Genomic DNA, 27919 nt, shown 5'->3' with positions numbered 1-27919 from the left:
TATTATCCGATGTCGTTTTGAAATGCTTTTATCGGCCGATATAAACGGCTACCCGATAATATCAAACAACTCTATGCGCTAGCTCACTGGCTGCCATTAACGGCGCTAGACATCCAATTCATTTTGACTGGGTTGGACGTCCACTGCCGTCAATGGCACTGAAACCAGAGCATTCACAGCCAGTCTTGGGGGCTTTTACAGGTCACTTCCTGTTCAGTTTAGGGTATTTACAGGTTACTACCTGTTGATTTTGAGTCACTCCCTATTCATTTAGGGATTTTCTTGAGTCATTTCCTTTTCTATAACCCAAAATCAACATGAAGTGACCTGTAAATGCCCAAAAATCAACAATAATTGACCCCTATGCCCCCCCCCCCAAAAGGGAAGTGACCCAAAGTAAACAGGAAAGTTCAAATGGATTCATTTTAGAAGGCTGGCATGAGCTTACTTCTCTGTTTATTAGTTGCATTGTAGAATATCGTAAAATGATTTCCTGTCATTGATCTTTGTTCCTATATTCCTTTTAGATTCCAGGATTCTGTGAGGGAGGAATGGGTTCATCCATTCCTGGCGTCAAGGGTCACGTGAACTGCGACGTGCTGGTTGGCTACAAGGCTGTGTACCGCGTTTGCTTCGGAATGGCCATGTTTTTCCTTCTCTTTTCTCTGCTCATGATCAAAGTCAAGAGTAGCAAAGACCCCCGAGCTGCACTACATAATGGGTGAGTCTATACACTCTACTAAACAAAAGCTATGTAGTTTTTATTTTGGGTTTATGGGTTTACGGGGGATATGGAAAATATTCAGACCCCTTATATTTTCTGCTTGTAGTCCTTTGCTAAAATATTAGGCATGATTATCACAGTCGGAAAGCGTACACGCTAAATGCTAATTTGGAACCAACAGGCAACAATAAGGGTCTGTTTACTCGACAACTTAACAGGTGTAAAACAAAGGAAAAAAACACAAAAGTCTGTTTGGTTTGCGGGCCACATTCATGGCAATTAGGGTGGTTTATTTTTGGCCAAATAAGCTAACTCACTAGCTGTCAGTGACAGTGCTAGATGTCCGCTGGATGTCAAGTGCTTATAGAGTGGTATGAAAAACTATCTGAACCTTTTGGAATTTCTCATATTTCTGCATAAAATCACCATCAAATGTGATCTGATCTTTGTCAAAATCACACAGGTGAAAAAAATGGTGTCTGCTTTAACTAAAACCACCCAAACATTTATAGGTTTTCATATTTTAATGAGGATAGTATGCAAACAATGACATAAAGGGGGAAAAATAAGTAAGTAAACCATGACATTTAAATTTTTTGTGCCCCCCCCCCCCCCCCCCCATCTTTGGCAGCAATAACTTCAATCTACAACCAGACGCTTCCTGTAGCAGCAGATCAGTCTGCCACATCGATCAGAACTAATCTTGACCCATTCTTCTCTACAAAACTGCTGTAGCTCAGTCAGATTCCTGGGATGTCTGGCATTAATCGCTGTCTTTAGGTCATGCCACAGCATCTTAATGGGGTTCAAAGTTGGATCATTTCTTGTTGCTGCATCCATCCTCTTTCTAGCTTCAACTGTCTGACAGACGGCCTCAGATTATCCTGCAATACACCCTGATAAACTTCTGAATTCATTCTTTCATTTATGATTGCAAGTTGTCCAGGCACTAACGCTGGAAAACAGCCCCAAATCATGATGCTCCCTCCTCCACTATGCTTCACGGTGGGGATGGGGTGTTGATGTTGGTGAGCTGTTCATTTTTCCTCCACACATGACGTTGTGTGTTACTCTCAAACCATTCGACTTTGGTTTCATCAGTCCACAAAATATTTAGCCAAAATGTCTTTGGAGTGTCTAAGTGCCTTTTTGCGAACATTAAACGAGCGACAATGTTTTTTTTAGACAGCAGTGGCTTCCTCCGTGGAGTCTTGCCATGAACACCATTCTTGGCCATAGTTTTACATATAGTTGATGTGTGCACAGAGACATTGGACTGTGCCAGTGATTTCTGTTAGTCTTTAGCAGACACTCTAGGGTTCTTTTTGACCTCTCTGAGTATTCTGCGCTGAACTCTTGGCGTCATCTTTGGTGGATGGCCACTCCTTGGGAGAAAATCAACAATTCCAAAGTCTCTCCAATTGTATACAACGTCTGTGACAGTAGATTGATGAACATCCAGACTTTTAGAGATGGTTTTGTATCCTATCCTAGCTTTATATAAATCAACAATCGTTGATCGCAAGTTTTCAGACGGCTCTTTTGATCGAGCCATGATGCACATCAGACAATGCTTCTTATCAAGACAATTCTTACCAGGTGTGTGTTTTATAGTGGGTAGGGCAGCTTTGAACCACTCATCAGTGATTGGGCACACACCTTGCTGAAATTGTTTGGTAAAAATTGGTTTCGATTAGGGCTGCAGCTATCGAATATTTTAGTAATCGAGTAATCGACTGAAAATTCTATCGATTAATCGAGTAATCGGATAAAACAAATATATTTTTAGGTGAAGAGCAATTATAGATATACATGAGAAAACAAGACATTTTATCATTTTCAGTCAATCAATGTCTTTATTTTTGATGTATATTGTTGAAAACAGCCAACAATTGCATCTCAGATGTAACTAGAATTTTAAAAAATGACTAATTCACTGCTTTCACTCAAAAAACCTTTAGATCTTATTTTTAAAAAGTATATATATATATATATATAAACACACCTAAAAATGCCTTTACGCTTGATAACACACATCACTTAAAAGTTAGGATTTTTTCCTACGTTTTTCAATTAAATTTCTATTTGTGTCAAGCCATTTTTAAGTTCTAGTTAAGTTTTAAGTTAGTCTAAACTGTAAGTCCTGATAGGATTTTGAGTTTTTGCACTGTTCAAAATAAATGTATGATACAGGCTGTATTGGAGCACATCAGGGACTAGTGCTACTTGGTGTTTTATCCAGCAATGATTACTGAGCTAAAATTGATAGTTAGCATTATTGAGTTTTTATTTGACACGCTCATCACTCCACAACGCTATGTTATGTTATAGCCTGTATGTAAGACACGTTAGCCACGCATCGAAAGCGGTCTTGATTAATTGAAACCTAGCCCTCCGCAGTGCTAACGTAAGGTGAGCTAGTAGTGACAGTAACGTTAATCTTATACAGTATATTAGCGTTTAGCGCTCTTTATTAGCGCTTAGCGCTCTACTGCTTTAAGATGGCGGCTGTTTGCTAACGCTGCCCAGACGCGGCCTAGTCTGTCATTGCGCATCTAGTTCAACATACATGTGATCTCTATGAGACTCACTGGACGCCACCTGCAACTAACGTAGCATGAGCGGGCTAGTATTTAGCAACGTCGGCGTCGTTTGTAGCGGTTGTCGGCTGCAGTAAGTTTTTTTTTGCTTCTTCCTCTACGCACGTGACATCAGCGCGTTGTCCCGCATTAAAAGTATTCCGAGCAAAACGTGATGCTTAGAGCTGTCAAAATAAACGATTACTCGAGGTGAATAAAGTTACTCGGATCAGTTTTTAAACTCGAGTTACTCGAGTTGCTCGAGTATTCGTTTCAGCTCTAGTTTCCATTGCTCTTTAAGTCTCCTTAGGGAAAGGGTTCACTTACTTATTTTTCCTCTTTCTGTCATTGTTTGCATGCTATCATCAATAAAATATGAATTCCTATAAATGTTTTGGTGGTGGTAGTTAAAGCAGACACGTTTTGTTTCATCTGCTTGATTTTAACAAAGTTTCGATCACATTTGATGGTGATTTTTTGCAGAAATGTGAGAAATTCCAAAAGGTTCAGATACTTTTTCATACCACTGTTTACTGATATACTCCTGGGTTACTCCGTTATTTAGATTTTCCAAAGGTACCTCACCCTTTCGGACGTCCACAGCTGGTTAAAAATGTTTGTATTCCAGAACGTTCTATGGCAGCTGGCGATCTCGAACCACCAAATGAATCAGACAATGTGGCATCCGACAGTTTCACGGATCATGCTCACTCAACGACATAACTAGGACATATGATTGGTCAGTTGCCGTTTGGGGCTGGAGTTTGCGACGGGTCAATTGACTTCGCTCATCACATCATTTTAGACCAGAGAAGAACATTTCAGATAGGAAAGGAAAAAGGAAATAGCGGAGCAGAAGGGCCATTTACATGTAGAGCTGTCCCGACTAGTCGACATAATCGACGTCATCGATGACGTAAATCCGTCGACGAGCAAAACATCCCGTCGACGGTTAATGAAGGGTTAAAAAAATATATACGTGGAAAGTTCAGAATGTCGGAAGCTCTGTATGCAAGTGGGGAAAGCGGCACAAAGCCAAAAAAAAGCGCACCAGAGTGTCCAAAGCATTGACTTATTTCAAAGAAACAAAGGAGGGTACACTCTTTTGTTCTGTCTCATCAATGTCAAGCTTGGCTGCACGTCGGCCGTGAATAAACACCTAAAGCGCCGTCACCCAGTTTCTAAGTCCATCTAACTAACTAACGACATGTTTCATTGAAGTTGCTAAGCCTGTCACGATATGCAATGAGTCAATTTATCGTACGGCAAATAAAAATGAGGCCGGTAATTTTCACGGCTGCCTTTTATTGCTGCGCACGTGCATGCGTGCGTGCATACATTGGTGCGTGCATGCTGATGGCATATGAGACTCCAGTTCCTTTCTCTTATCAACACGCTATAGAATTAAAGTTCAGACGACAAAATAAGAAAACACATCTATATTAAACACTGTAACGTTAGCACTGCTACACTGAGGGGAATGGGGGGAAAAAGGCAACTTACTTTTTAGCCTGCTATAAAACATTGGCAGTCGTCTCGTGAAAGCAAACTTGTGGTTAAAAGGTGAAACTTCAAACATTAAAAATCGCTGGTTAACAGCATTTGCAAACGAAAAAAATGACCAAAAAAAATCTATTACTGACACTACATCCAATTACAAAAAGTGCTTTTTTTGCGGAGTGTAAAGCTGAAGTTAGCGGTTTAGCGAACGTACTTCCGGTGAGCATTTCAAAATAAAAGCATGTCATGTTCTTCATATAAATAGCGATTTCTGGAGTTAATCCCACATACTTCAAAATTCAGATTCTACGCTAAGAATACATTTCAAATGACACCCTTTTTGAAAAATCTGATTGGCAAAGAATGATATAATTATTATAATACTATTATATATAGTACTATACTATAATATTAATGCTAGGTGTTTTTTTAAGAATTGTTTTGAATCATGTTGGAAAGGCAAAGTCAGTGTTCTGAATGTTTACATTCCATTCTTTTGCACTAGTTAATTCTATCAGCATTTGAACTCGTTTATTTTTTTATTTATTTTTGTTATTTACGTGTTTATTTGTACTTAAATAAAGAATTTACGTGTTCCAATATGTTTTTGTGAATTGATAAGCGTCAACAAAAATTTCATCGCTAAATTAGTAAAAAAAAATAATTTTTAATTATTAGATTAGTCGACTAGTCGTAAAAATAGTCGGCTGACTAATCGGGAGAAAATTAGTCGTTTGGGACAGCCCTAGTTACATGCAGAAATCACGTTTTAGTGGCGCTGCTTTTACATCTCCGTGCGCACGCAGATTTCACCACGCAAATCGGTCGTGTGAATGTGGAATTCTTTTAACAAGACACCACTTTTGTGTTTTTGCTTCAGCCTTTTGTCATGTAAATGTGGACTAAATCTACATTTATTATTTAAACGAATATATCAGCTCTGAGAAAAAAAAGTGAAATACTTGTTGCATCATTGACGAAAATATCCACAGGTGCATAGGACTAAATATTCACATAGGACCTGAATACTTATTGTTGTCTGATATTTCAGTTTTTTTTTTAAATCAATCAACAATGCAACAATTTAAACACATGTGTTTTTCTGTCAGTATTGGATGCTGTGTGTCCATTCATTAGTGGGAAAACTGAACTTCAATGATTTAAAAAAAATGGCTGCAATATAACAAGAGTGAATAATTTAAGAGTGTCTAAATACTTTCCTTAACCATTGTATGATGTGTCTTGACTGTGCTCCCTTTCAAGTTGATCAGAATGGAATTTCTAAATTTAAAGTAAAGAATTTGACACATTGGGAGGAGTTCAGGAAATTTTCAAATTCCTTTTCTTTTGCAGGTTTTGGTTCTTCAAGTTTTTAGCTGCTGCTGGCATCACCATTGGATCTTTTTTCATCACAGAGGGTCCATTTACGACCGGTAACTAACATGTTCTCTTTGTACCTTTTGTAAGATTTTTTAATGTACCAGCTCATGCAATTTGGTAAAATATCCATATGTGAACAACTGCAACGTAATTGTACAATAATATTATCTTAAACACTTTTCTATATTTTTGCCCATGCATGTATTTTTGAGTATCTAGTTGTACACCGAACTGAGGATTACACTTGGAGTTGAACAATCTTAGATTTTTTTGGTAATTGACCAAAATGTGATGAACGTCGACAACTGCTGGTTACTTTCCCGGAAATTGACGAGCAAAATTCCTCATAACACAATGCAGTGTCAGTACGGCGCGGGAACAAATACGACGTCACGCCAAGTGCACGTTCACATTCGTCAAATAATGTTTAACCTTTAACACTTAGGCCTATTTTGTCATATAAATACACTATACATACACTGCTGGCCAAAAGTATTGGCACCCCTGCAATTCTGTCAGCTCAATTTCTCCCAGAAAATTATTTCAATTACAACTGCTTTGGTAGTAATATCTTCATTTATTTTGCCTGCAATGAAAAAACACAAAAGAGAATGGGAAAAAAATATTATCATTATCATTTGACACAAAACTCCAAAAATGGGCTGGACAAAAGTATTGGCACCCTCAGCCTAATACGTTATAGCACAACCTTTAGACAAAATAACTGCGAACAACCGCTTCCGGTATCCATCATTTTAATGGGTGGAATATTGTCTCATAAATTATTGCAATTATTGCATTATATGTAATATTATTGCCCCCCCCAAATAAAAATTGAACTAATTTAACCATTAATGTGGTGACAATATATCTTAAACCCTTTTAAAACCAGACGTGTCGCCGGCGACATGTTTATGCATATCGTTTTTGAAGCCTCGTCATTTTTACTTGCAGTCAATCGACCAAGTGTAATGGGAGATAATGTCATTTGAGTTTTATAGTTTTAATGCCTTCATAAATAAACATTAAAACGCTGCATGGCCCATGTGTTTACGCCCGTATTTCCATTATTTCTAGTGCTTTTTCAAAACCGAAAGCACCACGAAAAACTACTTATCCCAGGAGCCATTGTGAGGTCACGAAGGATGGACGTAATGTATATTTTTAATAACTTGCATAATGAGGCACCACCTAAGGAGGGGGAGGCGAGGTAGCGAGCGATAGCCGGTTGGACTGAACGAGTGACTTTAAAATGTGCGGGATAAACATAAAACTAAATTTAGCGCAAGCTAAAGTAAACTGTAAAGTAAAAAGAAATTAAACATTGATTTGGAGTAGAGTAAGTAGATATATGGACTTTTTCCAACATTGGCCATAGGCTGATTAACAGAAAAAATAAGCTGATAAAAAAGGATTATGATCAGGCATTTGTATGGGCAACTGTGGCCGCAGCTGACTGACGGTAGGACCGTGCGGCAGCTTGAAGGCAGGCTGCTGCAGGAAGTTTGCCTGTTTTTTGAATACTGTAAGATTTTATCTTATCTTGCATGAGAGAATATGCAATGTTGCTTTAGCCTTTTAAGGTGTTTGCTAAGTGATCTTTACACTCTAAATGTAACTCCTAGCGTTAGCTTAGCATTCGCGTTAGCATTAGCTTTACCATGGCAAGCGTCCTCTTAAACACACTCGTTTACATCTCGTCGTAACGCCCTGATGGGTTTAATTTAGGGCTGACAAACGATTAAAATTTTTAATCGAGTTAATCACAGCTTAAAAATTAATTAATCGTAATTAATCGCAATTCAAACCATCTCTAAAATATGCCATATTTTTCTGTAAATTATTGTTGGAATGGAAAAGATAAGACGGATGTATACATTCAACATACTGTGCATAAGTACTGTATTTGTTTATTATAACAATAAATCCACAAGATGGCATTAACATTATAAACATTCTTTCTGTGAAAGGGAACCACAGATGGAAAGACTTGTAATCCTTAAAAGATAAATGTGAGTACAAATTATAGTAATTTTGATAGTTTGTTTATTGTGACTAAATATTGCCATCTAGTGTATTTGTTGAGCTAAACGAAATGTTTGAATAGAGTTTGACCAAAGTCTGAGTATTATTTTGCATAGCTATTTTGATTGGGAATGCCAGTTCTCTTTGCATTTTTTTGAGAGATAGGAATATTATTTTTGGTGTGCTTTCACTAAATGATACTGTAGCATATTACCTGTTCTGCCCAAATGCATGATGGGAATTTGGGCAACCATAACTGTCAGTGATGGCTGCAAATAGTATATCTTCTCTGCGTTGTGTTTAATACAGGGTGTTAAGAAAAAGATCATCTCCTGTCATTCTTCCCCACGTAGCTCTCCACAATAGTTATAATTGTTGCGGAAGAGATGCCAAAGCTAATACCAATGAATAGTGCGGCTCCAATGAATGCCTGTGTCCACTCCACTTGCTTGTCTCTCTGCCTCTTACCTCTCAATATACATAAAACAACGCCATTGTAGTCTGTTCGTGGCAATGCGTGTGTGGGTCGTTCTGCACATGCGTTAAATGCGTTTAATATTTTAACGTGATTAATTTAAAAACTTAATTACCGCCCGTTAACGCAATCATTTTGACAGCCCTAATTTAATTATTTGAAATTAATGTACTATTTTTGCTGAGTGTGTTTCATCATAAAAAGAAGTACTGCGTTTGTTGGTTTGGTAGTACTAGACTGAATTAATCTTAAGTTTCAGGTCATCATTGTAAGCGTTTGAAGCAATTTTTTAAAAATTGCTTTTCATAAACTACGTGTCAGTTTGAGTTTCAGCAGGCACACTTGATAACGGCTTCAATGTTTTGAGCCTCCTGTTGTGATTATCCACTTTAATTACAGCCAAGAAGCCGCCAAACGTTTGAATTCAGATCGACGTAGTTTTCCGTATGACCAGAAATAACGCAATAACGCTTTCTAATCCTGTATTTTGTAGTGTGGTTCTACATCGGTATGGCAGGCGCGTTCTGCTTCATCCTCATCCAGCTGGTTTTGCTCATTGACTTTGCCCATTCCTGGAATGAGTCCTGGGTGGAGAAGATGGAGGAGGGTAATTCACGCTGCTGGTATGCAGGTAAGCACCCAAAACAAATAGAAATGTTTTTAAATATTTTGTGGCCGTCGTTGAACAATTAAGACATTTTGTTGGATTGTTACTTGTGTAGAGATGTACATATTAAGTATTTGCTATGATTGCAGCCCTGCTGTCAGTCACCGCACTCAACTACATGTTTTCTCTGGTGGCTGTGGTCCTGTTCTACGTCTATTACACCCACTCTGATGGATGCACCGAGAACAAGGTCTTCATCAGCATCAACATGCTGCTCTGTCTCGGTGCCTCGGTCATTTCCGTCCTGCCTCAGATCCAGGTAATAATCAGTTTTCTTGTGCAAGGTTACATTCAATGGCAAATTGAACAATCACTTTGACTGGATGAGATGATAGTGATTGTTGTTTTGTTTTGTTTTTACTGAAGCCGTTTTTTAACTTTTTTTTTTTTTTTTTTCATGCGCAAAGGAGTCCCAGCCCAGGTCTGGCCTGCTGCAGTCCTCCCTGGTGACCCTGTACACTATGTATTTGACATGGTCCGCAATGACCAACGAGCCTGGTAAGAGCACACGATTCATACATACGAGTAAATAGCTTTAATGTTGAAATTTTAGGCTTAAACGAGCAATATGTAAGATTAGCATAGGCGGATCTAACATTCAGGCGAAGTAGCCGATCGCCTTAGGCCCCCAACCAGTAGGGGGCCCCCAACCAGCTGCCCTTGCCCCAACGAGCAAGGGCTTGGGCCACCGGAGCCAGCAGCACCCCCAACTATTCATCATGTAGAATTATGTCAGCATACCAAGTATGTGTACTGGCGTGTACATGTACTGCAAGTCTACAAGTATGTGTACTGGTGTGTACTTGTACTTCAAGTCTACAAGTACATGTACTTGTACTGCAAGTGTACAAGTGCATGTACTTGTACTTCAAGTCTACAAGTGCATGTATTTCAAGTCTATAAGTGCATGTTCTGGCATGTATTTGTATTACAAGTCTACAAGTACGTGCAGTGGCGTGTATTTGTACTACAAGTCTACAAGTAAGTGCTTTGGCGTGGACTTGTACTAAAAGTCTACAAGTACGTGCAGTGAAATGTATTTGTACTACAAGTCTACAAGTATGTGTCCTGGCGTGCATTTGTAGTACAAGTCTACAAGCACGAGCATCGGTGTGCATTTGCACTACAAGTCTACAAGTATGTGCACTGGCGTGCATTTGCACTACAAGTCGACAAGTTTGTGCACTGGCGTGCATTTGCACTAAGAGTCGACAAGTTTGTGCACTGGTGTGCATTTGCACTAAGAGTCTAAAAGTACATGCAGTGGTATGCATTTGTACTACAAGTATACAGCACAGCAAAGCTACCCACACAATTTCTCCAGAAATTGCATTTTGTAGTTTCTGATTAAAATGCAACATTGGTATGATCACACATGATTCTTAAATGCAAAGCACTTATCTATATTTTATCAATATTTCCATCCTGGTTGCAGTACTATTTTTGGCCACCAATCTTGCATATTGGTCCTTTTAAAAAGTACAGCACTGCTTTTTAATTATTACACTTGTTAATTTTTATCCTACTAAAGTTGCCATTATGTGCAGACCTCTGTAACCTTCACAGTACTCTTTAAACTTATTTTTGTCTGGTCTCACAGATAGGAAGTGCAACCCCAGCCTCCTGGGTATCATTGGGCTGAACACCACCACCCCTGCAGGTCAGGACCATGTTGTTGAGTGGTGGGACGCCCAGGGCATTGTGGGATTGATCCTCTTCCTTATGTGTGTTTTGTACTCAAGGTATGGCAAGAGTTGAGCTTTTCAGTACCGTTGGCCTTGTCTCTCTGCATAGACTGCCTCTCTAGACTGTCTTTCACTTCTCCTGCAGTATTCGTAACTCATCCAACGCTCAGGTGAACAAACTGACTCTGCGGACGGATGAGTCCGCTCTGATCGAAGACGGGCCTCAGCCTGAGAGCTTGGAGGAGGGCAGTGGAGCGAACCGTGCTGTGGACAATGAGAAGGAAGGAGTCACATATTCCTATTCCTTCTTCCACTTCATGCTGTTCCTGGCTTCACTCTACATCATGATGACGCTTACCAATTGGTACAGGTAAGCAGTGCGGAATGGCACACTCACAATGCAGTGATCCCTTGTTTTTCACGGTTCATGAGAACCAGAACCCCCGCGAAAATTGAAAAACTGCTAAGAATGTAAGAATTTCCCTCCAAAACTCCCCAAAAACAAGTCACGTGCCTTGTATGCGTGCACGTGGACATTTACAAATCCCAAGTCATGTTTGTTTTGCTGCGAAGGATTCTGTCTCGTACCTCAAAATGAAACGATGGGTATTTTTTTCATTTTTATTTTTTGAGGAATACTTTTTTAAACTGAATCAGCAAAACCTGAACTGCGAATTAGAGAGAGATCACTGCAGGGGCGTCACTAGACCTAATACTTGAACTGTATACAGTGTATCACAAAAGTGAGTACACCCCTCGCATTTCTGCAGATATTTAAGTATATCTTTTCATGGGACAACACTGACAAAATGACACTTCGACACAATGAAAAGTATGGCTGTCACCAGTCTTTAAGGGTGTCAACAATAATCGATGTGGCAATGCATCCCGATGCGGGGCATGGACGATTCGATTCAATGCGGGCAACAAGCCGAATCGATTCAGCGCATTTTAAAATATATAAGTACGTTCAAAAATCTTCCCTGCGCAATTCCGGTGATGCAACGGATTTGGTTTCCCCATTTGTATTATTATTCTCATGTTTCATTTTTTACACACCGTATAACTCTGGTCAAGTTTCCCACCAACCTCGTAGAAGCCAAAATGTCTCCAGATGTCTGCTTTCAATGTGTTAGGTGCATCAATAATCTTTCTCGCTCCCACTTTCTCCGCTTCAGCCATTGTTATGTTATGTTCTATCTCTCTGCTCTCTCAATTAAAGCTTAGTTCGGGCCTAAAAAATCCAGCCCGACCCGCCCCGCGTGTATTAAAGGCCGAGAGCCTGAAATTTTACGTTTTATTTGTAGGCTGGAGCCCGAAACCCCCCCGAAAATGTACGTTTCATTTGTAGGCCCGAGCCCCTTTTATTTGTGAGGACTCAGCAGGAGGAGCAAATGCGGGGATGCAATGCATGTTTGCGTTGTGTGATCACAATTGTGACGATGCTTGTGTGCATAATGATAAATTAAAACCTGTCTTTCGTAACAAATTCTCCCAGATAAACACGACTGTAAGATGTATATTCAATAAACATTTATATCGTTTATATTTGTGTGTCTGTTCTATCAGGTGGATAGTTCAGGCTCATTTACTTGGCAAAATGCAGCAACAGACATTTATTTTAATTTCTTCGAGTTGGCAGAAAAAAGTTTTCTTAATGTTTAAAAAGTACATATTTTTATGATCGTTATAAATGCACGTACACAACGAAATAACGCTGGAAATGTATGTTAAATATATTTCTGTTTGGGATATTGTGCTCAGATGCATGGACGCGCTTCTCTGACAAGGAGAGCAACAGCTGCATATACAAAAATAAACAAAAAAACTTTTAAATAACATTCTTTATTTTAATGACTCGCATCAGAACACACAAAAGAACAAGCTGCCGTAAGGAGCACTGAAACAAAATAAATAATAACATTTTAAGGAGCACCATGCACGAACTCCACAATATCCTGCTTAGCACGAAGAGGTGCAGCCTTCGAAACAAATGATAATAACGATGTGTGACTAATATCATCTTTTAGGCCACTACAGTTTTTAAAATGCCTGCTCAGCGTGAAGGTGCCAGTCTTTCTGCTGTCGTACGAGAGCAAAGCGCGCGCCACATTTGTTGCATTCGGCAAGGCCGACACAATTTTCTGTATGCATCTTCCACTATCAATTTAAATCCTTTCCACACACCACTCGTGGATTCTTGCCTTTTCAAGCTCCCCGTCTTTAGTTTGCTTTTGGCCTCTTGGTGCTCTATATCGAAATTCGAAAAGGAAATACCAGGATGCAGAGTTGCAGACTCGCGGAGAGCACTCGAGCGCGAAGGGAAGATTAAAAGGAGGGTGGGGCCACGGTGTTCATGTGCGCTACCTATGCACTGGCTCAACTGCGGCTCATGTTTGGGATTACCCAAGCGCCTTGTCTCTGTTTTTTTCAATTTATTTATTTTATAACAACTATTCCTTAGTTTAACATCCATACATCGTTTTAGTTTACAAATATATATTTATTTTTAAAAAGATAGCGAGAGAGAAATCCGACCCGACCCGCACGTAAATGATTGACATTTTGTGATAAAGATGCTGCTGCACTACAATATTTTCTTTGTCGTTTTCTTTTATATTTACTTGAATATTTTTATTGATGGGTCGTCGTGACTAAAATACAGTGACTGTTATTACTGATTTTGCACAGGAGTTCAGATGTTGCACTTCAATTCAATTCAATTTTATTTGTATAGCCCTCAATCACAACAGATGTCTCAAAGGGCTTTACAGAGGCAATATGATACACAATTAGAAATGAAGCAACAAAGATGAATAGATACAGTTCAAGTCCTGGGTATCCCCTATCCTTAAGACCCTCCATGCCAGCAAGGAAAAACTCCAAAAACTCCAGAGTCAATTGGGAGAAAAATGAGAAACCTCTGGGAGTACCACAGTCAGGAGAGATCCACTCCCAGGACGGATAGACAGGAACCCCAGAACTGCTAATGGGAATTAGCAAGCGAAGTTACAGTCCGTAAAAATGCAGTGGAGTAAAGGAGCAAGAAGAGGTCCATCTAGCCAGATGAGACGGGGGTAGCAGCGAGGATGTCTATCTAGCCAGGGGTCTGGACAGTCAGGAGGCTACAGCTGAAAAATAGCCGCTCCCCAGAGGGGAGGGGGGAAAGGGGACACCGGGTGACTAGTGATGAAGAGACTAGACAACTAGATATTAACATTGGAAAATAGAAATAAAGTAAGACAAGTGGTAGGTAGAGTAAGAAAAGGAGATAGAACTCAGCGGCTGTACTTCCCCCGGCATTATAGCTTCTAGTGCAGCTTAGACTAAACTGTGAGTCTACTCCGACTTCAACTAGCCTAACCATAAGCTTTGTCGAATAGGAACGTTTTTAATCTAATCTTAAATGTGCAGACTGTCTCGGCTTCTTTAATACTAGCTGGAAGCTGATTCCATAAAACAGGGGCTTGGTGGCTAAAGGCTCTAGCTCCGACAGTACTTTTATAAACCCTGGGAACTACCAGTAGACCTACATTCTGAGATCGGAGTGTTCTGTTGGGGCGGTATGGAACCAGAGCATCGGTCAGATAAGATGGCCCCAACCCATTAATGGTCTTAAATGTAAGAAGGAGTATTTTAAATTTAATTCTAAACTCGACTGGAAGCCAGTGAAGTGCCTGGAGCACAGGGGTGATGTGCTCTCTTCTATTGGTTCCTGTTAAAAGTCTTGCTGCTGCGTTTTGGACTAGCTGAAGACCTTTTAGAGAACTTTTAGGACAAGCTGCAAGTAGGGAGTTACAGTAATCCAATCTCGATGTAACGAACGCGTGAATTAATTTTTCTGCATCGCTTTTAGATAAAATATTTCTAATTTTGGCGATGTTGCGCAGGTGAAAGAAAGCCGTTCTACAGGTTTGAGTAATTTGTGCTTTAAATGATAAGTCAGGGTCATATAAAACTCCTAGGTTTTTAACTGTGGTGCTGGAGGCTACACTTACTTTGTCCAGAGTGACTATCTGGGCAACTAAAGAGTCTCCCACACTTTTCGGGCCTATTATAAGGACTTTGGTCTTTTCAGGGTTAAGTAGAAGATAGTTAGTGCTCATCCAGGTATTTATATCTCAGATGCAGGCGCTTAGTTTTTCCACTTGCCTGACCTGCTCAGGTTTAATTGATAAATACAGTTGTGTGTCGTCAGCGTAACAATGAAAGTTAATGCTGTTTTCTGGTGATATTACCTAGAGGAAGCATATACAGCGTAAACAAGATGGGCCCGAGGACCGACCCTTGCGGCACACCATAACTAACTCTAGAGTACGATGATGATTGCTGGTTTACATTGACAAACTGGTACCTATTAGATAAATATGATTTAAACCAGCAGAGGGCTGCTCCTCTAATGCCTATGTCACATTCTAATCTCTGCAATAAGATATTATGGTCGATTGTGTCAAAGGCTGCACTCAGGTCCAACAGAACCAGGATCGAGACTAATCCAACGTCAGCGGCAAGTAACAAGTCATTAGTTACTTTAACTAATGCAGTTTCAGTGCTATGATGAGCTCGGAAGCCAGACTGGAAATGTGTGAAAGGCTGCTACTGTGTGTAAATAAAAAAAAGAGAAAGCCCTGGTCTCATTCAAAGCACTAATTAAATGCTGTGATCAGTTTTTTTTTTATTTTTTTAATATACCTATATCTGAAAGTATACTATTTTCACTTGACTTCAATTAGGAGTGACACAAGAGCCAATAAAAAGTTGTTTAATGTCTGACCGCTTGTGTTGCCTCATGATTCACGAAAAATATGCCTTGCTTTAGAATTTTAATGCATCCCAGGCTTTAATGCATCACGATGCATTGCCCAATCAAACCGAATCGAATCGTGAGGGCAGTGCCGAAGCACACCTCTACCAGACTTCAGAAGAGGCTTCCTCCTCGGGTGACAGCCATGCACGCCAATTTGATGTAGAGTGCGGCGTATGGTCTATATGACCATATTAAATAGGGGCATTCTGTACATTATGCTATGTAGACTTGACTCCAAAGTATATATATATTTTTTTTAGCTGGTGAAATTCATACTGGGGCACATGCCTCAGGAAAATACTAGTCCTTCTCAAAAAATTAGCATATTGTGATAAAGTTCATTATTTTCTGTTATGTACTGATAAATATTAGACTTTCATATATTTTACATTCATTACACACAACTGAAGTAGTTCAAGCCTTTTATTGTTTTAATATTGATGATTTTGGCAAAAAAAGTCCAGAAAAACCAAAAATCCCTATCCCTAAAAATTAGCATATTTCATTAGACCAATACAAAAAAGTCAACCTTCAATTAATTATATCAGCTATGCACTCAATACTTGGTCGGTGCCTGTGGCACTTCAGAGGTGTTATGGAGGCCTGGGATGCTTCGATAGCGGCCTTAAGCTCATCAACAGTGTTGGGTGTGGTGTCTCTCAACTTCCTCTTCACAATATCCCACTGATTCTCTATGGGGTTCAGGTCAGGAGAGTTGGCTGGCCAATTGAGCACAGTAATGCCATGGTCAATAAACCATTTACCAGTGGTTTTGGCACTGTGAGCAGGTGCCAGGTCGTGCTGAAAAATAAAATCTTCATCTCCATAAAGCTTTTCAGCAGATGGAAGCATGAAGTGCTCCAAAATCTCCTGATAGCTAGCTGCATTGACCCTGCCCTTGATAAAACACAGTACACCAACACCAGCAGCTGAAATAGCACCCCAGACTAGGCCTGAACGATATTGGAAAAAACTATTGTTGCGATTTTTTTGAGGTGTGCAATATATTGCGATATTATATTGCGATAGCAAAAAAAAAAAAAATAATAAAAATATGTGTATATATATATATATATATATAATTTTTTTTTTTTTTTTTTAAGAAATTTTCACTAGATGACTTGAATAGCTGTTTGGAAATACTTTGCATGACACACCGTGACCACAGTGTATTCATATAATACCGTTTCATTTGTGAATGATTAAGATTGCTGTATTATTATGAAGGGATCCAGGAAGCAATGTCTGCACAAAATAGATAATTTATTGAACACAATATTTGACACTTCAACAGCAGCAAATACATTAAATGACAAATAAAAGAGCAGGTGCATTCGTCCCCTAAGTTTTTGACAAAATATAACAATAAATAAAAACTTCTGTAAAATAACAACAAAGTTGTAAACATAGTTGAACAAAAATATTAAATATGACAAATAAGAGTTGTTCACAAACTATAACAATAAATAAAAACCTCAGTAAAACAATAAAGTTGTCAACATATTTGAACTTAAATATTAAATCTGTCAAATAAAAGTGCAAGTGCATTAGTCCCCTGAGTTGTTTACACAAAATATAACAATATAAAACTGCAAAACTGCAACAAAGTTGTAAAAATATTTAAAAAATATTAAGTATCAAAACTTTATGTGCAGCTGTACTATAGTTATTTGAAAAATACGATTTACAATTAATTTAAATATAAAAGAAACAGAAACTCAATTGAACTTGTAAATAATTGAACTGAATAACAGCAAATAACTGATGAATAACAGAACCATTTTAACTCCCAAATTTCCTGCCTTCCTGATAGCTGTCACATGAATAAAAAGAAGAAAAGACATTCCTGCAGCTGTGTTATGTATTTGTCTGCATATCGTCCACCTTCCTTGCTCAGCAATTCTCAACTGGGTCTCATAGGTTTTTGGCCAAGACTACTAGTTTATCCACCATTGCAGGCTTGAGACAACAACGTTGGCACGTAACAATGTTCCCACCTGTACTAAAAAGCCTCTGATGGGAAGCTCGTAGCAGGAATGCATAGATACCTGCGTTTTAAATGGTCCCACATGTTCGACGGATTACTTCTTGTTGAGGCAACCATGGCGAGGCACTGTCAACAGGGCTGTTTTTTGTTCCTTATATTCTTGTCGATAGCCAAAATACTTCCAAAACTCCTTTTGGAGACAGTCTTCCCTATTCAACGTGTTGCTTGCTTTCACTTTGAAAACGGCCCCTCCTCCCTCCGCTCTGCTGTTCGGCCCCTCCTCCCTCCACTCCACTGTAGCAGGGGAGGGGGAGGAGCCGATGACTGCGAGTTGGAGGGAATGAGAGGCTGTGCGCTCTCCTTCGCGCTCCTTCCTCAAAACAAACGTTTGTGGATTTAAAAAAATGAAATGAAAAAACTATCGCACGTCCTTGCGATGGGACTATTGCGCATGCGCACATCGCGATGGCGATGTTTAAACGATATATCGTTCAGGCCTACCCCAGACCATCACTGACTGTGGGTACTTGACACTGGACTTCAGGCATTTTGGCATTTCCTTCTCCCCAGTCTTCCTCCAAACTCTTGTACCTTGATTTCCGAATGACATGCAAAATTTGCTTTCATCTGAAAAAAGTACCTTGGACCACTGAGCCAACAGTCCAGTGCCGCTTCTCTGTAGCCCAGGTCAGGTGCTTCTGCCGCTGTTTCAGGTTCAGAAGTGGCTTGAACTGGGGAATGCAGCACCTGTAGCCCATTTCCAGGTTTCTGCAGGTCCCCCAAGGTCTGGAATTGGCCCCTCTCCACAATCTTTCTCTTTTTTTCTTCTGGTTGTGCAGCGTTTCCTGCCACACTTTTTCCTTCCCATAGACTTCCCACTGAGGTGCCTTGATACAGCACACTGGGAACAGCCTATTCGCTCAGAAATGTCTTTCTGTGTCCAAGCCTCTTGCGTGAGGGTATCAATGATGGCCTTCTGGACAGCAGTCAGGTCGGCAGTCTTGCCCGTGATTGCGATTTTGTGTAATGAACCAGCCTAGGAGTTTTTAAAAGCCTCAGGAATCTTTCGCAGGGGTTTTGAGTTAATTCGTTGATTCAGATGATTAGGTTAGTAGCTTCTTTAGAGCACCTTTTCATGATATGCTAATTTTTTGAGATAGGGATTTTTGTTTTTTCTTGACTTTTTTGCCAAAATCATCAATATTAAAACAATAAAAGGCTTGAAGTACTTGTGTGTAATGAATCTAGAGCTGAAAAGAATACTCGAGCAACTCGAGTAACTCGAGTTTAAAAACTGATCCGAGTAATTTTATTCACCTTGAGTAATCGTTTAATTTTGACCGCTCTAAGCACCACGTTTTGCTCGGACTACTTTTAATGCGGGACAACGCGCTGATGTCACGTGCGTAGAGGAAGAAGCAATTAAAAAAAAAAAAAACAAAAAAAAAAACTTACCGCAGCCGACAGCTGCTACAAACGACGCCGACGTCACTAAAAACTAGCCCGCATGATGCTACGGCGGTAGCAGGTAGCATCTGCCATCTGATGCGTCTCATAGATATCACATGTATGTTGTTGAACTAGATGCGAAATGACAGAGTCAGAGGCGTTAGTAAACAGCCGCCATCTTAAAGCAGTAGTGCGCTAAGCGCTAATAAAGAGCACTAAGCGCTAATAAATAAGATTAACGTTACTGTCACTCGCTCATGTAACGTTAGCCCTGCGGAGGGCTAGGTTTCTATTAATTATGACCACTGTCGATGCGTGGCTAACGTGTCTTGCATACAGGCTTTAACATAACATAGCGCTGTGGAGTGATGAGGGTGTAAGATAAAAACTTAATAATGCTAACTATCAATTTTAGCTCAGTAGTGATTGCTGCATAAGACACCAAGTAGCACTGGCCCCTAATGTGCTCCAATACAGCCTGTATCATACATTTATTTTGAACACTGCAAAAACTCAAAATCCTATCAGGACTTAGAGTTTAGACGAACTTAAATCTTAACTAGAACTTAAAAATGGCTTGACACAAATAGAAATTCAATTGAAACACGTGGGAAAAAATCCTAACTTTTAAGTGATGTGTGTTATCAAGCGTAATGGCATTTTTAGGTAAGAAATATATAAGATCTAAAAGTTTTTTGAGTGAAAGCAGTGAATGTCTTAGTTTTTTTTTTTTGTTCTACTTAAATATGAGATGCAATTGTTGGCTGTTTTCAACATGGTACATCGAAAATAAAGACATTGATTGACTGAAAATGGTTCAATATTAGATGAAATGTCTTGTTTTCTCATGTATATTTATAATTGCTCTTCACCTAAAAATGTTTTATCCGATTACTCGATTAATCGATAGAATTTTCAGTCGATTACTAGATTACTAAAATATTCGATACCTGCAGCCCTAGATGAATCTAAAATATATGAAAGTCTAATGTTTATCAGTACATTACAAAAAATAATGAACTTCATCACAATATGCAAATTTTTTGAGAAGGACTAGTATGTCTGGCGACTAGAGATGTTCCGGTCCAATATTTGGATCGGATCGGACGCCAATATGGGTAAAAAAATGCGCATCGGTATGGGATCGGAACATGGGAAAAATTCCGATCCAGACTTCCGATCCAGTTTTTTTTTTTTTAGTCCAGTCCGGGTTTTCCAGCGCACCGATTTACATAATCCATTCGAGTTTTTGCTTCGGTTTCCCTAAAATCCGGTCCGCATTTTACGGCACACCTTCAACACACCACATTTACATTACCGTCTCCCAATTTACCGAGAGACTTTATCGGTAAAAATGTCAGCTGTGTGGGATTATTTCACCTTAATGGACGACAAAGACGAAGAGGCAGAGAGCAACATATGCCACAATAAAGTCAAGCGTAGTGGTAAAAAAGCTGTAAGAAGTTTTAATGCAACCAACCTAATCAAGCATTTAGCAAAATACCACCACAAACAATATGAGGAGTACGTTAAGAAAACCGAAGACAAAAAGAAAGGTCCTACGCAACTAACACCGGCAGAAACTTTTACTATGCGTGACAAACTGGCACTCGACAGTCCCAAAGCCCAGGGAATAACGAGTCATAACCGAAGAATTCATTCTGGATGAGGAGCTATTATCTCACGTGATTAAAGACGCACCATCCAACACGCGATTCGGCCGCTGAAGATTCGAGAACGATTCACAAACATCCAAATTCCGATTATTGAAATATGTCAAGTAAAGCGGAACTAATATGCAGCGCGGTCTTCAGGACGGAATGAGAAACTGACCGCATTGCGTCCCGAAAGTAAACATGTCTTAGACCCGGGTAATGCCAATGCTCAACTCACGGCTTTAGCTCAACTCATGCCGCTGGATAAAAAACACAAGAATACCTGACTTCTGCTGACAGCCGCAACAAACTACGTAAACGTCGTTTTACTGGAGATAATAGATATCATATGTATATAGAACCAGATGCTACACGACAGACTCGACTGCATTTGCAACATTGAAGTACTGAAAACCAGATGTGTTAGTAAACAGCCTCCATCTTAAAGCAGAAGACTTCCCTAGTAGGCTGTTGTGAACCTTCCAAGCGAACTTAATTAACTTTTTAACTAAAATACTCCTAAATCGGCAAAATCTTGACCTAAATCTATCTTAAAAACAGTTTTAAAACTTTCACATGTCGAAAGTAGACAGAAGGGAAATTATGGAATAACGGGAGCAATTTTAACAGTTGATTCGCAAAATTAAATGAATTGAATGTAGTTTAAAGCTGCTGATACAGAATGGGGACTTGAGTATTTATTTACTGTTTTAAAATATTAACTTGATACTGAAATAGTCGTTTATTTAAACCTGAGAGGCTTTTTATACAATTTTTGTAACTAATGCACTAAACATTAAAAGCATCTAATAGTTTGGGGGATTTGTGGGATTGTCCACTGAGGTTGTTGGTGTGTTTTGCTTTTTTAAGACAGTTTACAATATTATTTGCACGTTTTACTGACTGACTATGCCATTTCTGTTTGTTATTTATAATGTTTTGTGTTTGTCACTGAATAAACTGGTCAGTTTCTTGTTACCAACCGTTGTGTGTTATTCAAACTCACCTAATTCAGCTGGCTAGTTGTTATCAAGGGTACTAAAACCTTTTTCGACATGAGTCTGACAACTAAGTAAGGAGGCTAAATAACTTTGAACTTTAACACATGCTCAGATAGGTCGGTATCGGATCGGAAGTGCAAAACACTATCGGTATCGGAAGTGCAAAAACCTGGATAGGGACATCGCCACTGGCTAGGCCTGTGGATCGTTATATTAGGAAAGATTCAGACCTATTTCATTGATGTGGTTTTATTTTGTGTGTCCCCTGCAGCCCCGACTCCAATTATGAGGCCATGACTAGCAAGTGGCCCTCTGTGTGGGTGAAGGTCTCCTCCAGCTGGATTTGTATCGCTCTCTATGTTTGGACGCTGGTGGCTCCACTGGTCCTGGTCAACAGGGACTTTGACTGAATCATAAGTGCTCACACTACATAGTAGGGGTGGAACGGTTAAAAAAAAGTGCTGTTAGTTTCTTGTCATGCTAGTGGCAACAAGTGACACAATTTATTTTTCCTTTTAACATCCAATCAATAAACATTTGTAATGTGTGCCTGCAAATGCAGCAATTGAACCCGACTTTAAGCTACACTTCACTGGTTCTTTAATTTACTCTGCCACATTGGTTAAAAAAAGCGTGTTTTTAAACCGTTCCACCCCTAATATGTTGCTGTTGTCAGCTTCCTGTGTTTTGTTTTTTTGCACAGCCCGTAAAGAGTAGGTGGCAGCATTAATATTGGCTTCGATGTTACCTTTTTAACCTTTCGGTGTTCCATCACTAATTACAGCGTAGTCCCATGTGCTTCTCACTGTGGCGCTTCAACAATATCTACTGGTTCCTATTGTAAATACCTCACTCGTGTTTTATTTAAACAATTGCATGCTTTTTCTGTAAAAGTGTTGTGACAGCTGCTTAAGAATTTGATTTGAGGGATGTCACTAAAAAAATAGCCTTGAATAGCCTCTTCTGTCAAAGTATATTAAGAGATAACCCGGAATTTTAAATATATGTGTCCCAATACTTAAGTCCAGATATGTATTTCATTACAAACCTGTCGTCACATCTCCAGGGCTGTCGAAATGATTCCAATGCATTCCTGTTTCTGAATGGCTCGGTGGTTTGACTATGTATGAAACAAGCATTTTGACAGAAATTTTGGTGTTTGCTATCGTTCTCACATTTTGCACACGCTCCCTGTTTGGACTATAGCCTCTGATTTTATCCAAAATGAGTTTTGAAATTGTAAGTGTATTGCAACTGATTTAATAAAACAAGAAGTTGAAAAATGAAGAGCTTGGGCCTGAATGATGCTTTCATTTCACCAGACTTTAATTTGAATGCAAAGCTTTGTAACAACATGGAACCATGTGACGGAACAGATGGTTATAGAGGAAATAACAGGATCTGAGTGCTTAAAAATCTGAAGAGACATTATTTCATTTGGATCCCATGTTTGGGACAATGAGCACTACAAAGAGCTCAACAGCTTACTACCGTAATATTCGGACTATAAGCCGCTACTTTTTTCCTTCATAAGATTGTCATAATTATGACATTGTCATAATTATGACATGACACTATAATGGGCATTACTGAATTCTTTTGACAGATGTCATTTAAGTTTCATCTGGCAAATTATGTCACCAATTCAACTTTATTCGTATAGCCGTATATCACAACAAGGTTGTCTCAGAGGGCTTTAAAGAGTCAATTTGATACACAGAGATGCAGTAAATGAATTAGTTCACTAACTCCATTTACCGTATTGGCCCGAATATAAGACGGCCCTGATTATAAGACAACCCCCTCTTTTTCAAGACTCAAGTTTGAAAAAAGACTTTTTGAACAATTTTTACACAGAAAATAATTACAGTACATCCGAAACAAATGATTATAACAATATATTTGAGAGAAAAGGCATGTTATTTTGCCTCATTCAAATCTTAATATCTGAACATTTAAATATGTAAACTAAAGTGCAATCACATTAGTAAATGAGTGGTTTATTTACATTTCAAAAACCAGAAGCCAATCTATTGTGATAAAACAACAAAATTGCAATAACTGCATTAACCATCAAAGTGAAGTCTAATGTAACTGTAGTCTTGAAACAAATCTGAATAAGGAAAAACATTGGAATAAAATAATGACAGGAGCTGAGATCTATAATGACAGAGCATCGCTTCAATGATATCTGGCGCCATGTAGCGTCGTGGATGGGGAGAGTAGCTGAGATCTGTCATGACAGAACATCGCTTCAATGATATCTGGCGCCATCTAGCATCGTGAATGGGTATAATGTCTAGACCGCAAATATTAGACGACCCCCTCTTTTTCAGTCTTATTTCAATGCAAAAAACACCGTCTTATATTTGGGCCAATACGGTATGTCTAGCTCGGATCTTTTTAACGTCCATTCAAAAATGAGATAATTTGCCAGATAACACTAGATGACGACTGTTATAAGCATTTAAAGATGCTCATGACAGTCCCATGTCATAATTGTGATTGTCTAATGACAGTCTAATGGCACCACTGTCCAATAGTGTTACCAAATACCATAACTAGCAATTTATGAGACAACTGGAACAGTCACAGAAGAAATAATTAGCACAGGACAGGATTTTTGATTGTTATTTACATCAGTGGCGCTGCAATGCTTGCTAGGAGGCATGTTGGACAACAACAGTTTTGATAGCAGGTGGCATCAGAGGTTCACCGACTCCCCCAAGGGACCATTGATGGAGAAATGAAGCTTTTTGAAGCAATGAATAAATCATGGTGGTTCATTTGGTCTTATGACAGTCATATAATGCCGCTGTCAAAGTGTTACAGGGTCATATCTTTTGGTGTCAATATCCCATAATACAAGAAGGACAGCTGCAGCTTATAGTCCAGTGCGGTTTATCCATGAACAAATGTTTTTCTGTCAAATTTGGTGGGTGACGGCTTATAGTTAGGTGTGCCTTATAGTGCGAAAATTATGGTAGCTGGTCCACTGTAAAGTCCAGAGGTGGGTAGATTTTACTCAAGTAAGAGTAGCGCTACTTCAAAATGATATTTATCAAGTAAAAGGAGCCCAAAAAATGTCCTCAAGTACAAGTCACAAAAGTATTGTTTAAAGAATAAGCAAGTAATGACAAAACTTTGAACAATGTCTAATTTTTTTTTTTTTTTAAATGGTATTTTCTCTTGATATGAACGGCAATTGTACTGTACAATAACCTATTACATGACCATGTGCCCAAACAAATACACAAATATTGAATCCCGACTAGAAAAATCTACAGAAATGAAACATCACCCGTCCAAAGAACATGAGTGTCCTCTAGTGGACAAAGCGTTTCCTACCATGAAATGAAAACGATCATATCTCCGGTTTTCTATGGACTATTGACGCCAAATAAAAACTGGGAGACAGGTTGAATATTGACTCACAAAATTTAAAAAAGGTATAAATAAATAAACAAAAAAATATAAGTGTATTCATAAACTTCACAATCTGTTGATGAGACAGCTCCTACAAACATTGTGCCACGGCTTCCTGTAGGGGGCCGGAACAGGCAGACCATCGTGGCGGCTTTCACTGTGATAAACTCAAAACAGACGGTGATCTGACGCCAGATTTAGGTAGAAACATGATGAACATTTTAGTGCATACAAGCAGGCAGGAGTATCACAAGAGTGATTTGATCAAGGAATCAAGGTAATTATTATATTAAACGTTATTTGAAACGTGAAAAAAATTGAATGCGAAAAAATTAGCGTAACTTTAGCTTATAATATTTACTCAAAATGAATGATAACTGCCCTTTTTTTTTTTTAGCTTTTAACTAAGAATCTAGACTGCTTTACGATCATATCTATAGAAATTCCGGAATTTACGCATTTATTTACAAGAATTTTCAACTTAAAGAGCCCTTTGTTTTGTGATGACCGCCATGTTGGATTTTGTATACGAGTAGACAATAGTCTAACTTTACATTCAAATAATCAGTTGATTTTCGGCCAAGTGCCCATTTTTTGGCAAAAAAAAAAAAAAAATTCTGCGTCAATACAAAAAAACCCCGATCTTTTTACGTGTTTTATTTCATGTAACGTTTCAATCTAAAAACGACGAGGCCAGATATTTTAGTAAAAGAGAACAATTGTGTCTTATTATAGCTTTCAAGTCTTTAAGTCCGAGGTTCCCTTTAAGGCAGGGGTGGGCAAACTGGTCTTCGGGGGTCGCAGTGGGTCCTGGTCTTTGTTTAAGGACAGACAGTTGAACCAATGAGGTTTCAGCGGAAACAAAATGCAATCTGGCAAATTAACTGACTGGAATCAACTGATTGCACTTGTAAGAAACCAGATTGGTAAAAAGCTGTCCTGACAACGGGTTTCGAAAAAAATCCGCACCCACTACAGCCCTTTGTGGATAAGTTTGCCCAACACTGATGTACGGAGTGTAGTCCAAAGTAGCAGAGTCAAGTCTTTTTTTTCTTCACAAATCTACTCAACTCAAAAGTATGGTGTGGTAAAACTGCTGTCAGAGGTACATTTTTCTCAAGAAGTTACTCAAGTCAATGTAACACAGTAAATGTAACATTTCTATCCACCTCTGGAGAGGTCAATGCAGGCACTCTGAATGAGTCAAAGCAAGTATTATATTTCATGACAACTGGTGAATCCTTGTATTCAAGTCCATCAACACTCCTGAGGTCAATTGACACCAAATCACACATATTTGACTCCTCACAATATAAGATCCAATTCAAGCGCTGTATTTAGATTCTATCATTATGAATGAACTTGTTTTGAACAATACCTTTTTCAAACCGTGTATGTTGAGAAAACCTTTTCAGAACAATGAAGTACCTTCATAGTTGTGCAGTATTGTTTTAACCGAGCGTCATCGAGTTCTAGAACAGTACAGTATATGATACAGTGGAATGAAAAAGTATTTGAACCCTTTGGAATTTCTCACATTTCTGCATAAAAGCACCATCGAATGGGATCTGATCTTTGTCAAAATCACACAGATGTAAAAACAGTGTCTGCTTTTAACTAAAACCACCCAAACATTTATAGGTTTTCATATTCTAATGAGGATAGCATGCAAACAATGACAGAAGGGGGGAAAATAAGTGAACCCTCTGCCGGAAGAGACTTAAAGAGCAATTGAAACCAATTTTTACCAAACAATTTAAGTCAGGTGTGTGCCCAATCACTGATGAGTGGTTTAAAGCTGCCCTGCCCACTATAAAACACACACCTGGTAAGAATTGTACTGATGATAAGCATTGTCTGATGTGCATCATGGCTCGGTCAAAAGAGCTGTCTGAAGATCTGTGATCAAGGACTGATTTGTATAAAGCTGGGAAAGAATACAAAACCATCTCTAAAAGTCTGGATGTTCAACAGTCAGAGAAGTTGTCTACAAATGGCAAGAGTGTGGATCTGTTGCTTCTCTCCCAAGGCTTCTATGTCCACCAAAGATGACGCCAAGAATTCAGCGCAGAATACTCAGAGAGGTAAAAAAGAACCCTAGAGTGTCTGCTAGAGACTTACAGAAATCACTGGCATGTCCAATATCTCAATCCCAATAAATTGAACTGTTTGGGATTGACACACAACGTCATGTGTGGAGAAAAAAATGGAACAGCTCACCAACATGAACACCTCATCCCCACCATGAAGCATGGTGGAGGGAACATCATGATTTGGGGCTGTTTTGCTACCTCAGGGCCTGGACAACTTGCAATCATTAATGAAGAATGAATTCAAAAGTTTATCAGGGGTTTTTGCAGGAGAACCTGAGGCCAGACAGTTGAAGCTAAAAATAGGCTGGCTGCTGCAACAAGACAATGATCCAAAACACGGAAGTAAATCAACTTAGAATGGTTTCAGAAGAACAAAATACACGTTCTGGTGTGGCCAAGTCAAAGTCCAGACTTGAACCCCATGGAGATGCTGTGGCATGACGTAAAGACAGCGATTCATGCCTGA

The 27919-nt window shown here is 39.1% G+C and overlaps 1 protein-coding gene across 1 annotated transcript in view; it reads left to right on the top strand.

The window, feature by feature from the left end:
• serinc1 (serine incorporator 1) overlaps positions 1-23221 on the top strand; it is a 29617-nt gene extending 6396 nt beyond the window's left edge. The window contains exons 3-10 of the mRNA XM_057822827.1: positions 528-721; positions 6157-6236; positions 9177-9314; positions 9440-9609; positions 9758-9848; positions 10951-11092; positions 11181-11405; positions 22206-23221. Of these exons, the coding sequence (XP_057678810.1) occupies positions 528-721; positions 6157-6236; positions 9177-9314; positions 9440-9609; positions 9758-9848; positions 10951-11092; positions 11181-11405; positions 22206-22344 (1179 nt within the window). The 3' untranslated portion in view covers positions 22345-23221. The remainder of the gene's footprint in view (positions 1-527; positions 722-6156; positions 6237-9176; positions 9315-9439; positions 9610-9757; positions 9849-10950; positions 11093-11180; positions 11406-22205) is intronic.
• Positions 23222-27919: the final 4698 nt, after the last annotated feature.

Source organism: Corythoichthys intestinalis, chromosome 19, assembly GCF_030265065.1.
Source record: "Corythoichthys intestinalis isolate RoL2023-P3 chromosome 19, ASM3026506v1, whole genome shotgun sequence".
In the NCBI taxonomy this organism is placed as follows: Eukaryota; Metazoa; Chordata; class Actinopteri; order Syngnathiformes; family Syngnathidae; genus Corythoichthys; species Corythoichthys intestinalis.
The sequence above is the reverse complement of the archived record's forward strand: the minus strand, read 5'-3'. Positions and strand labels throughout refer to the sequence as shown.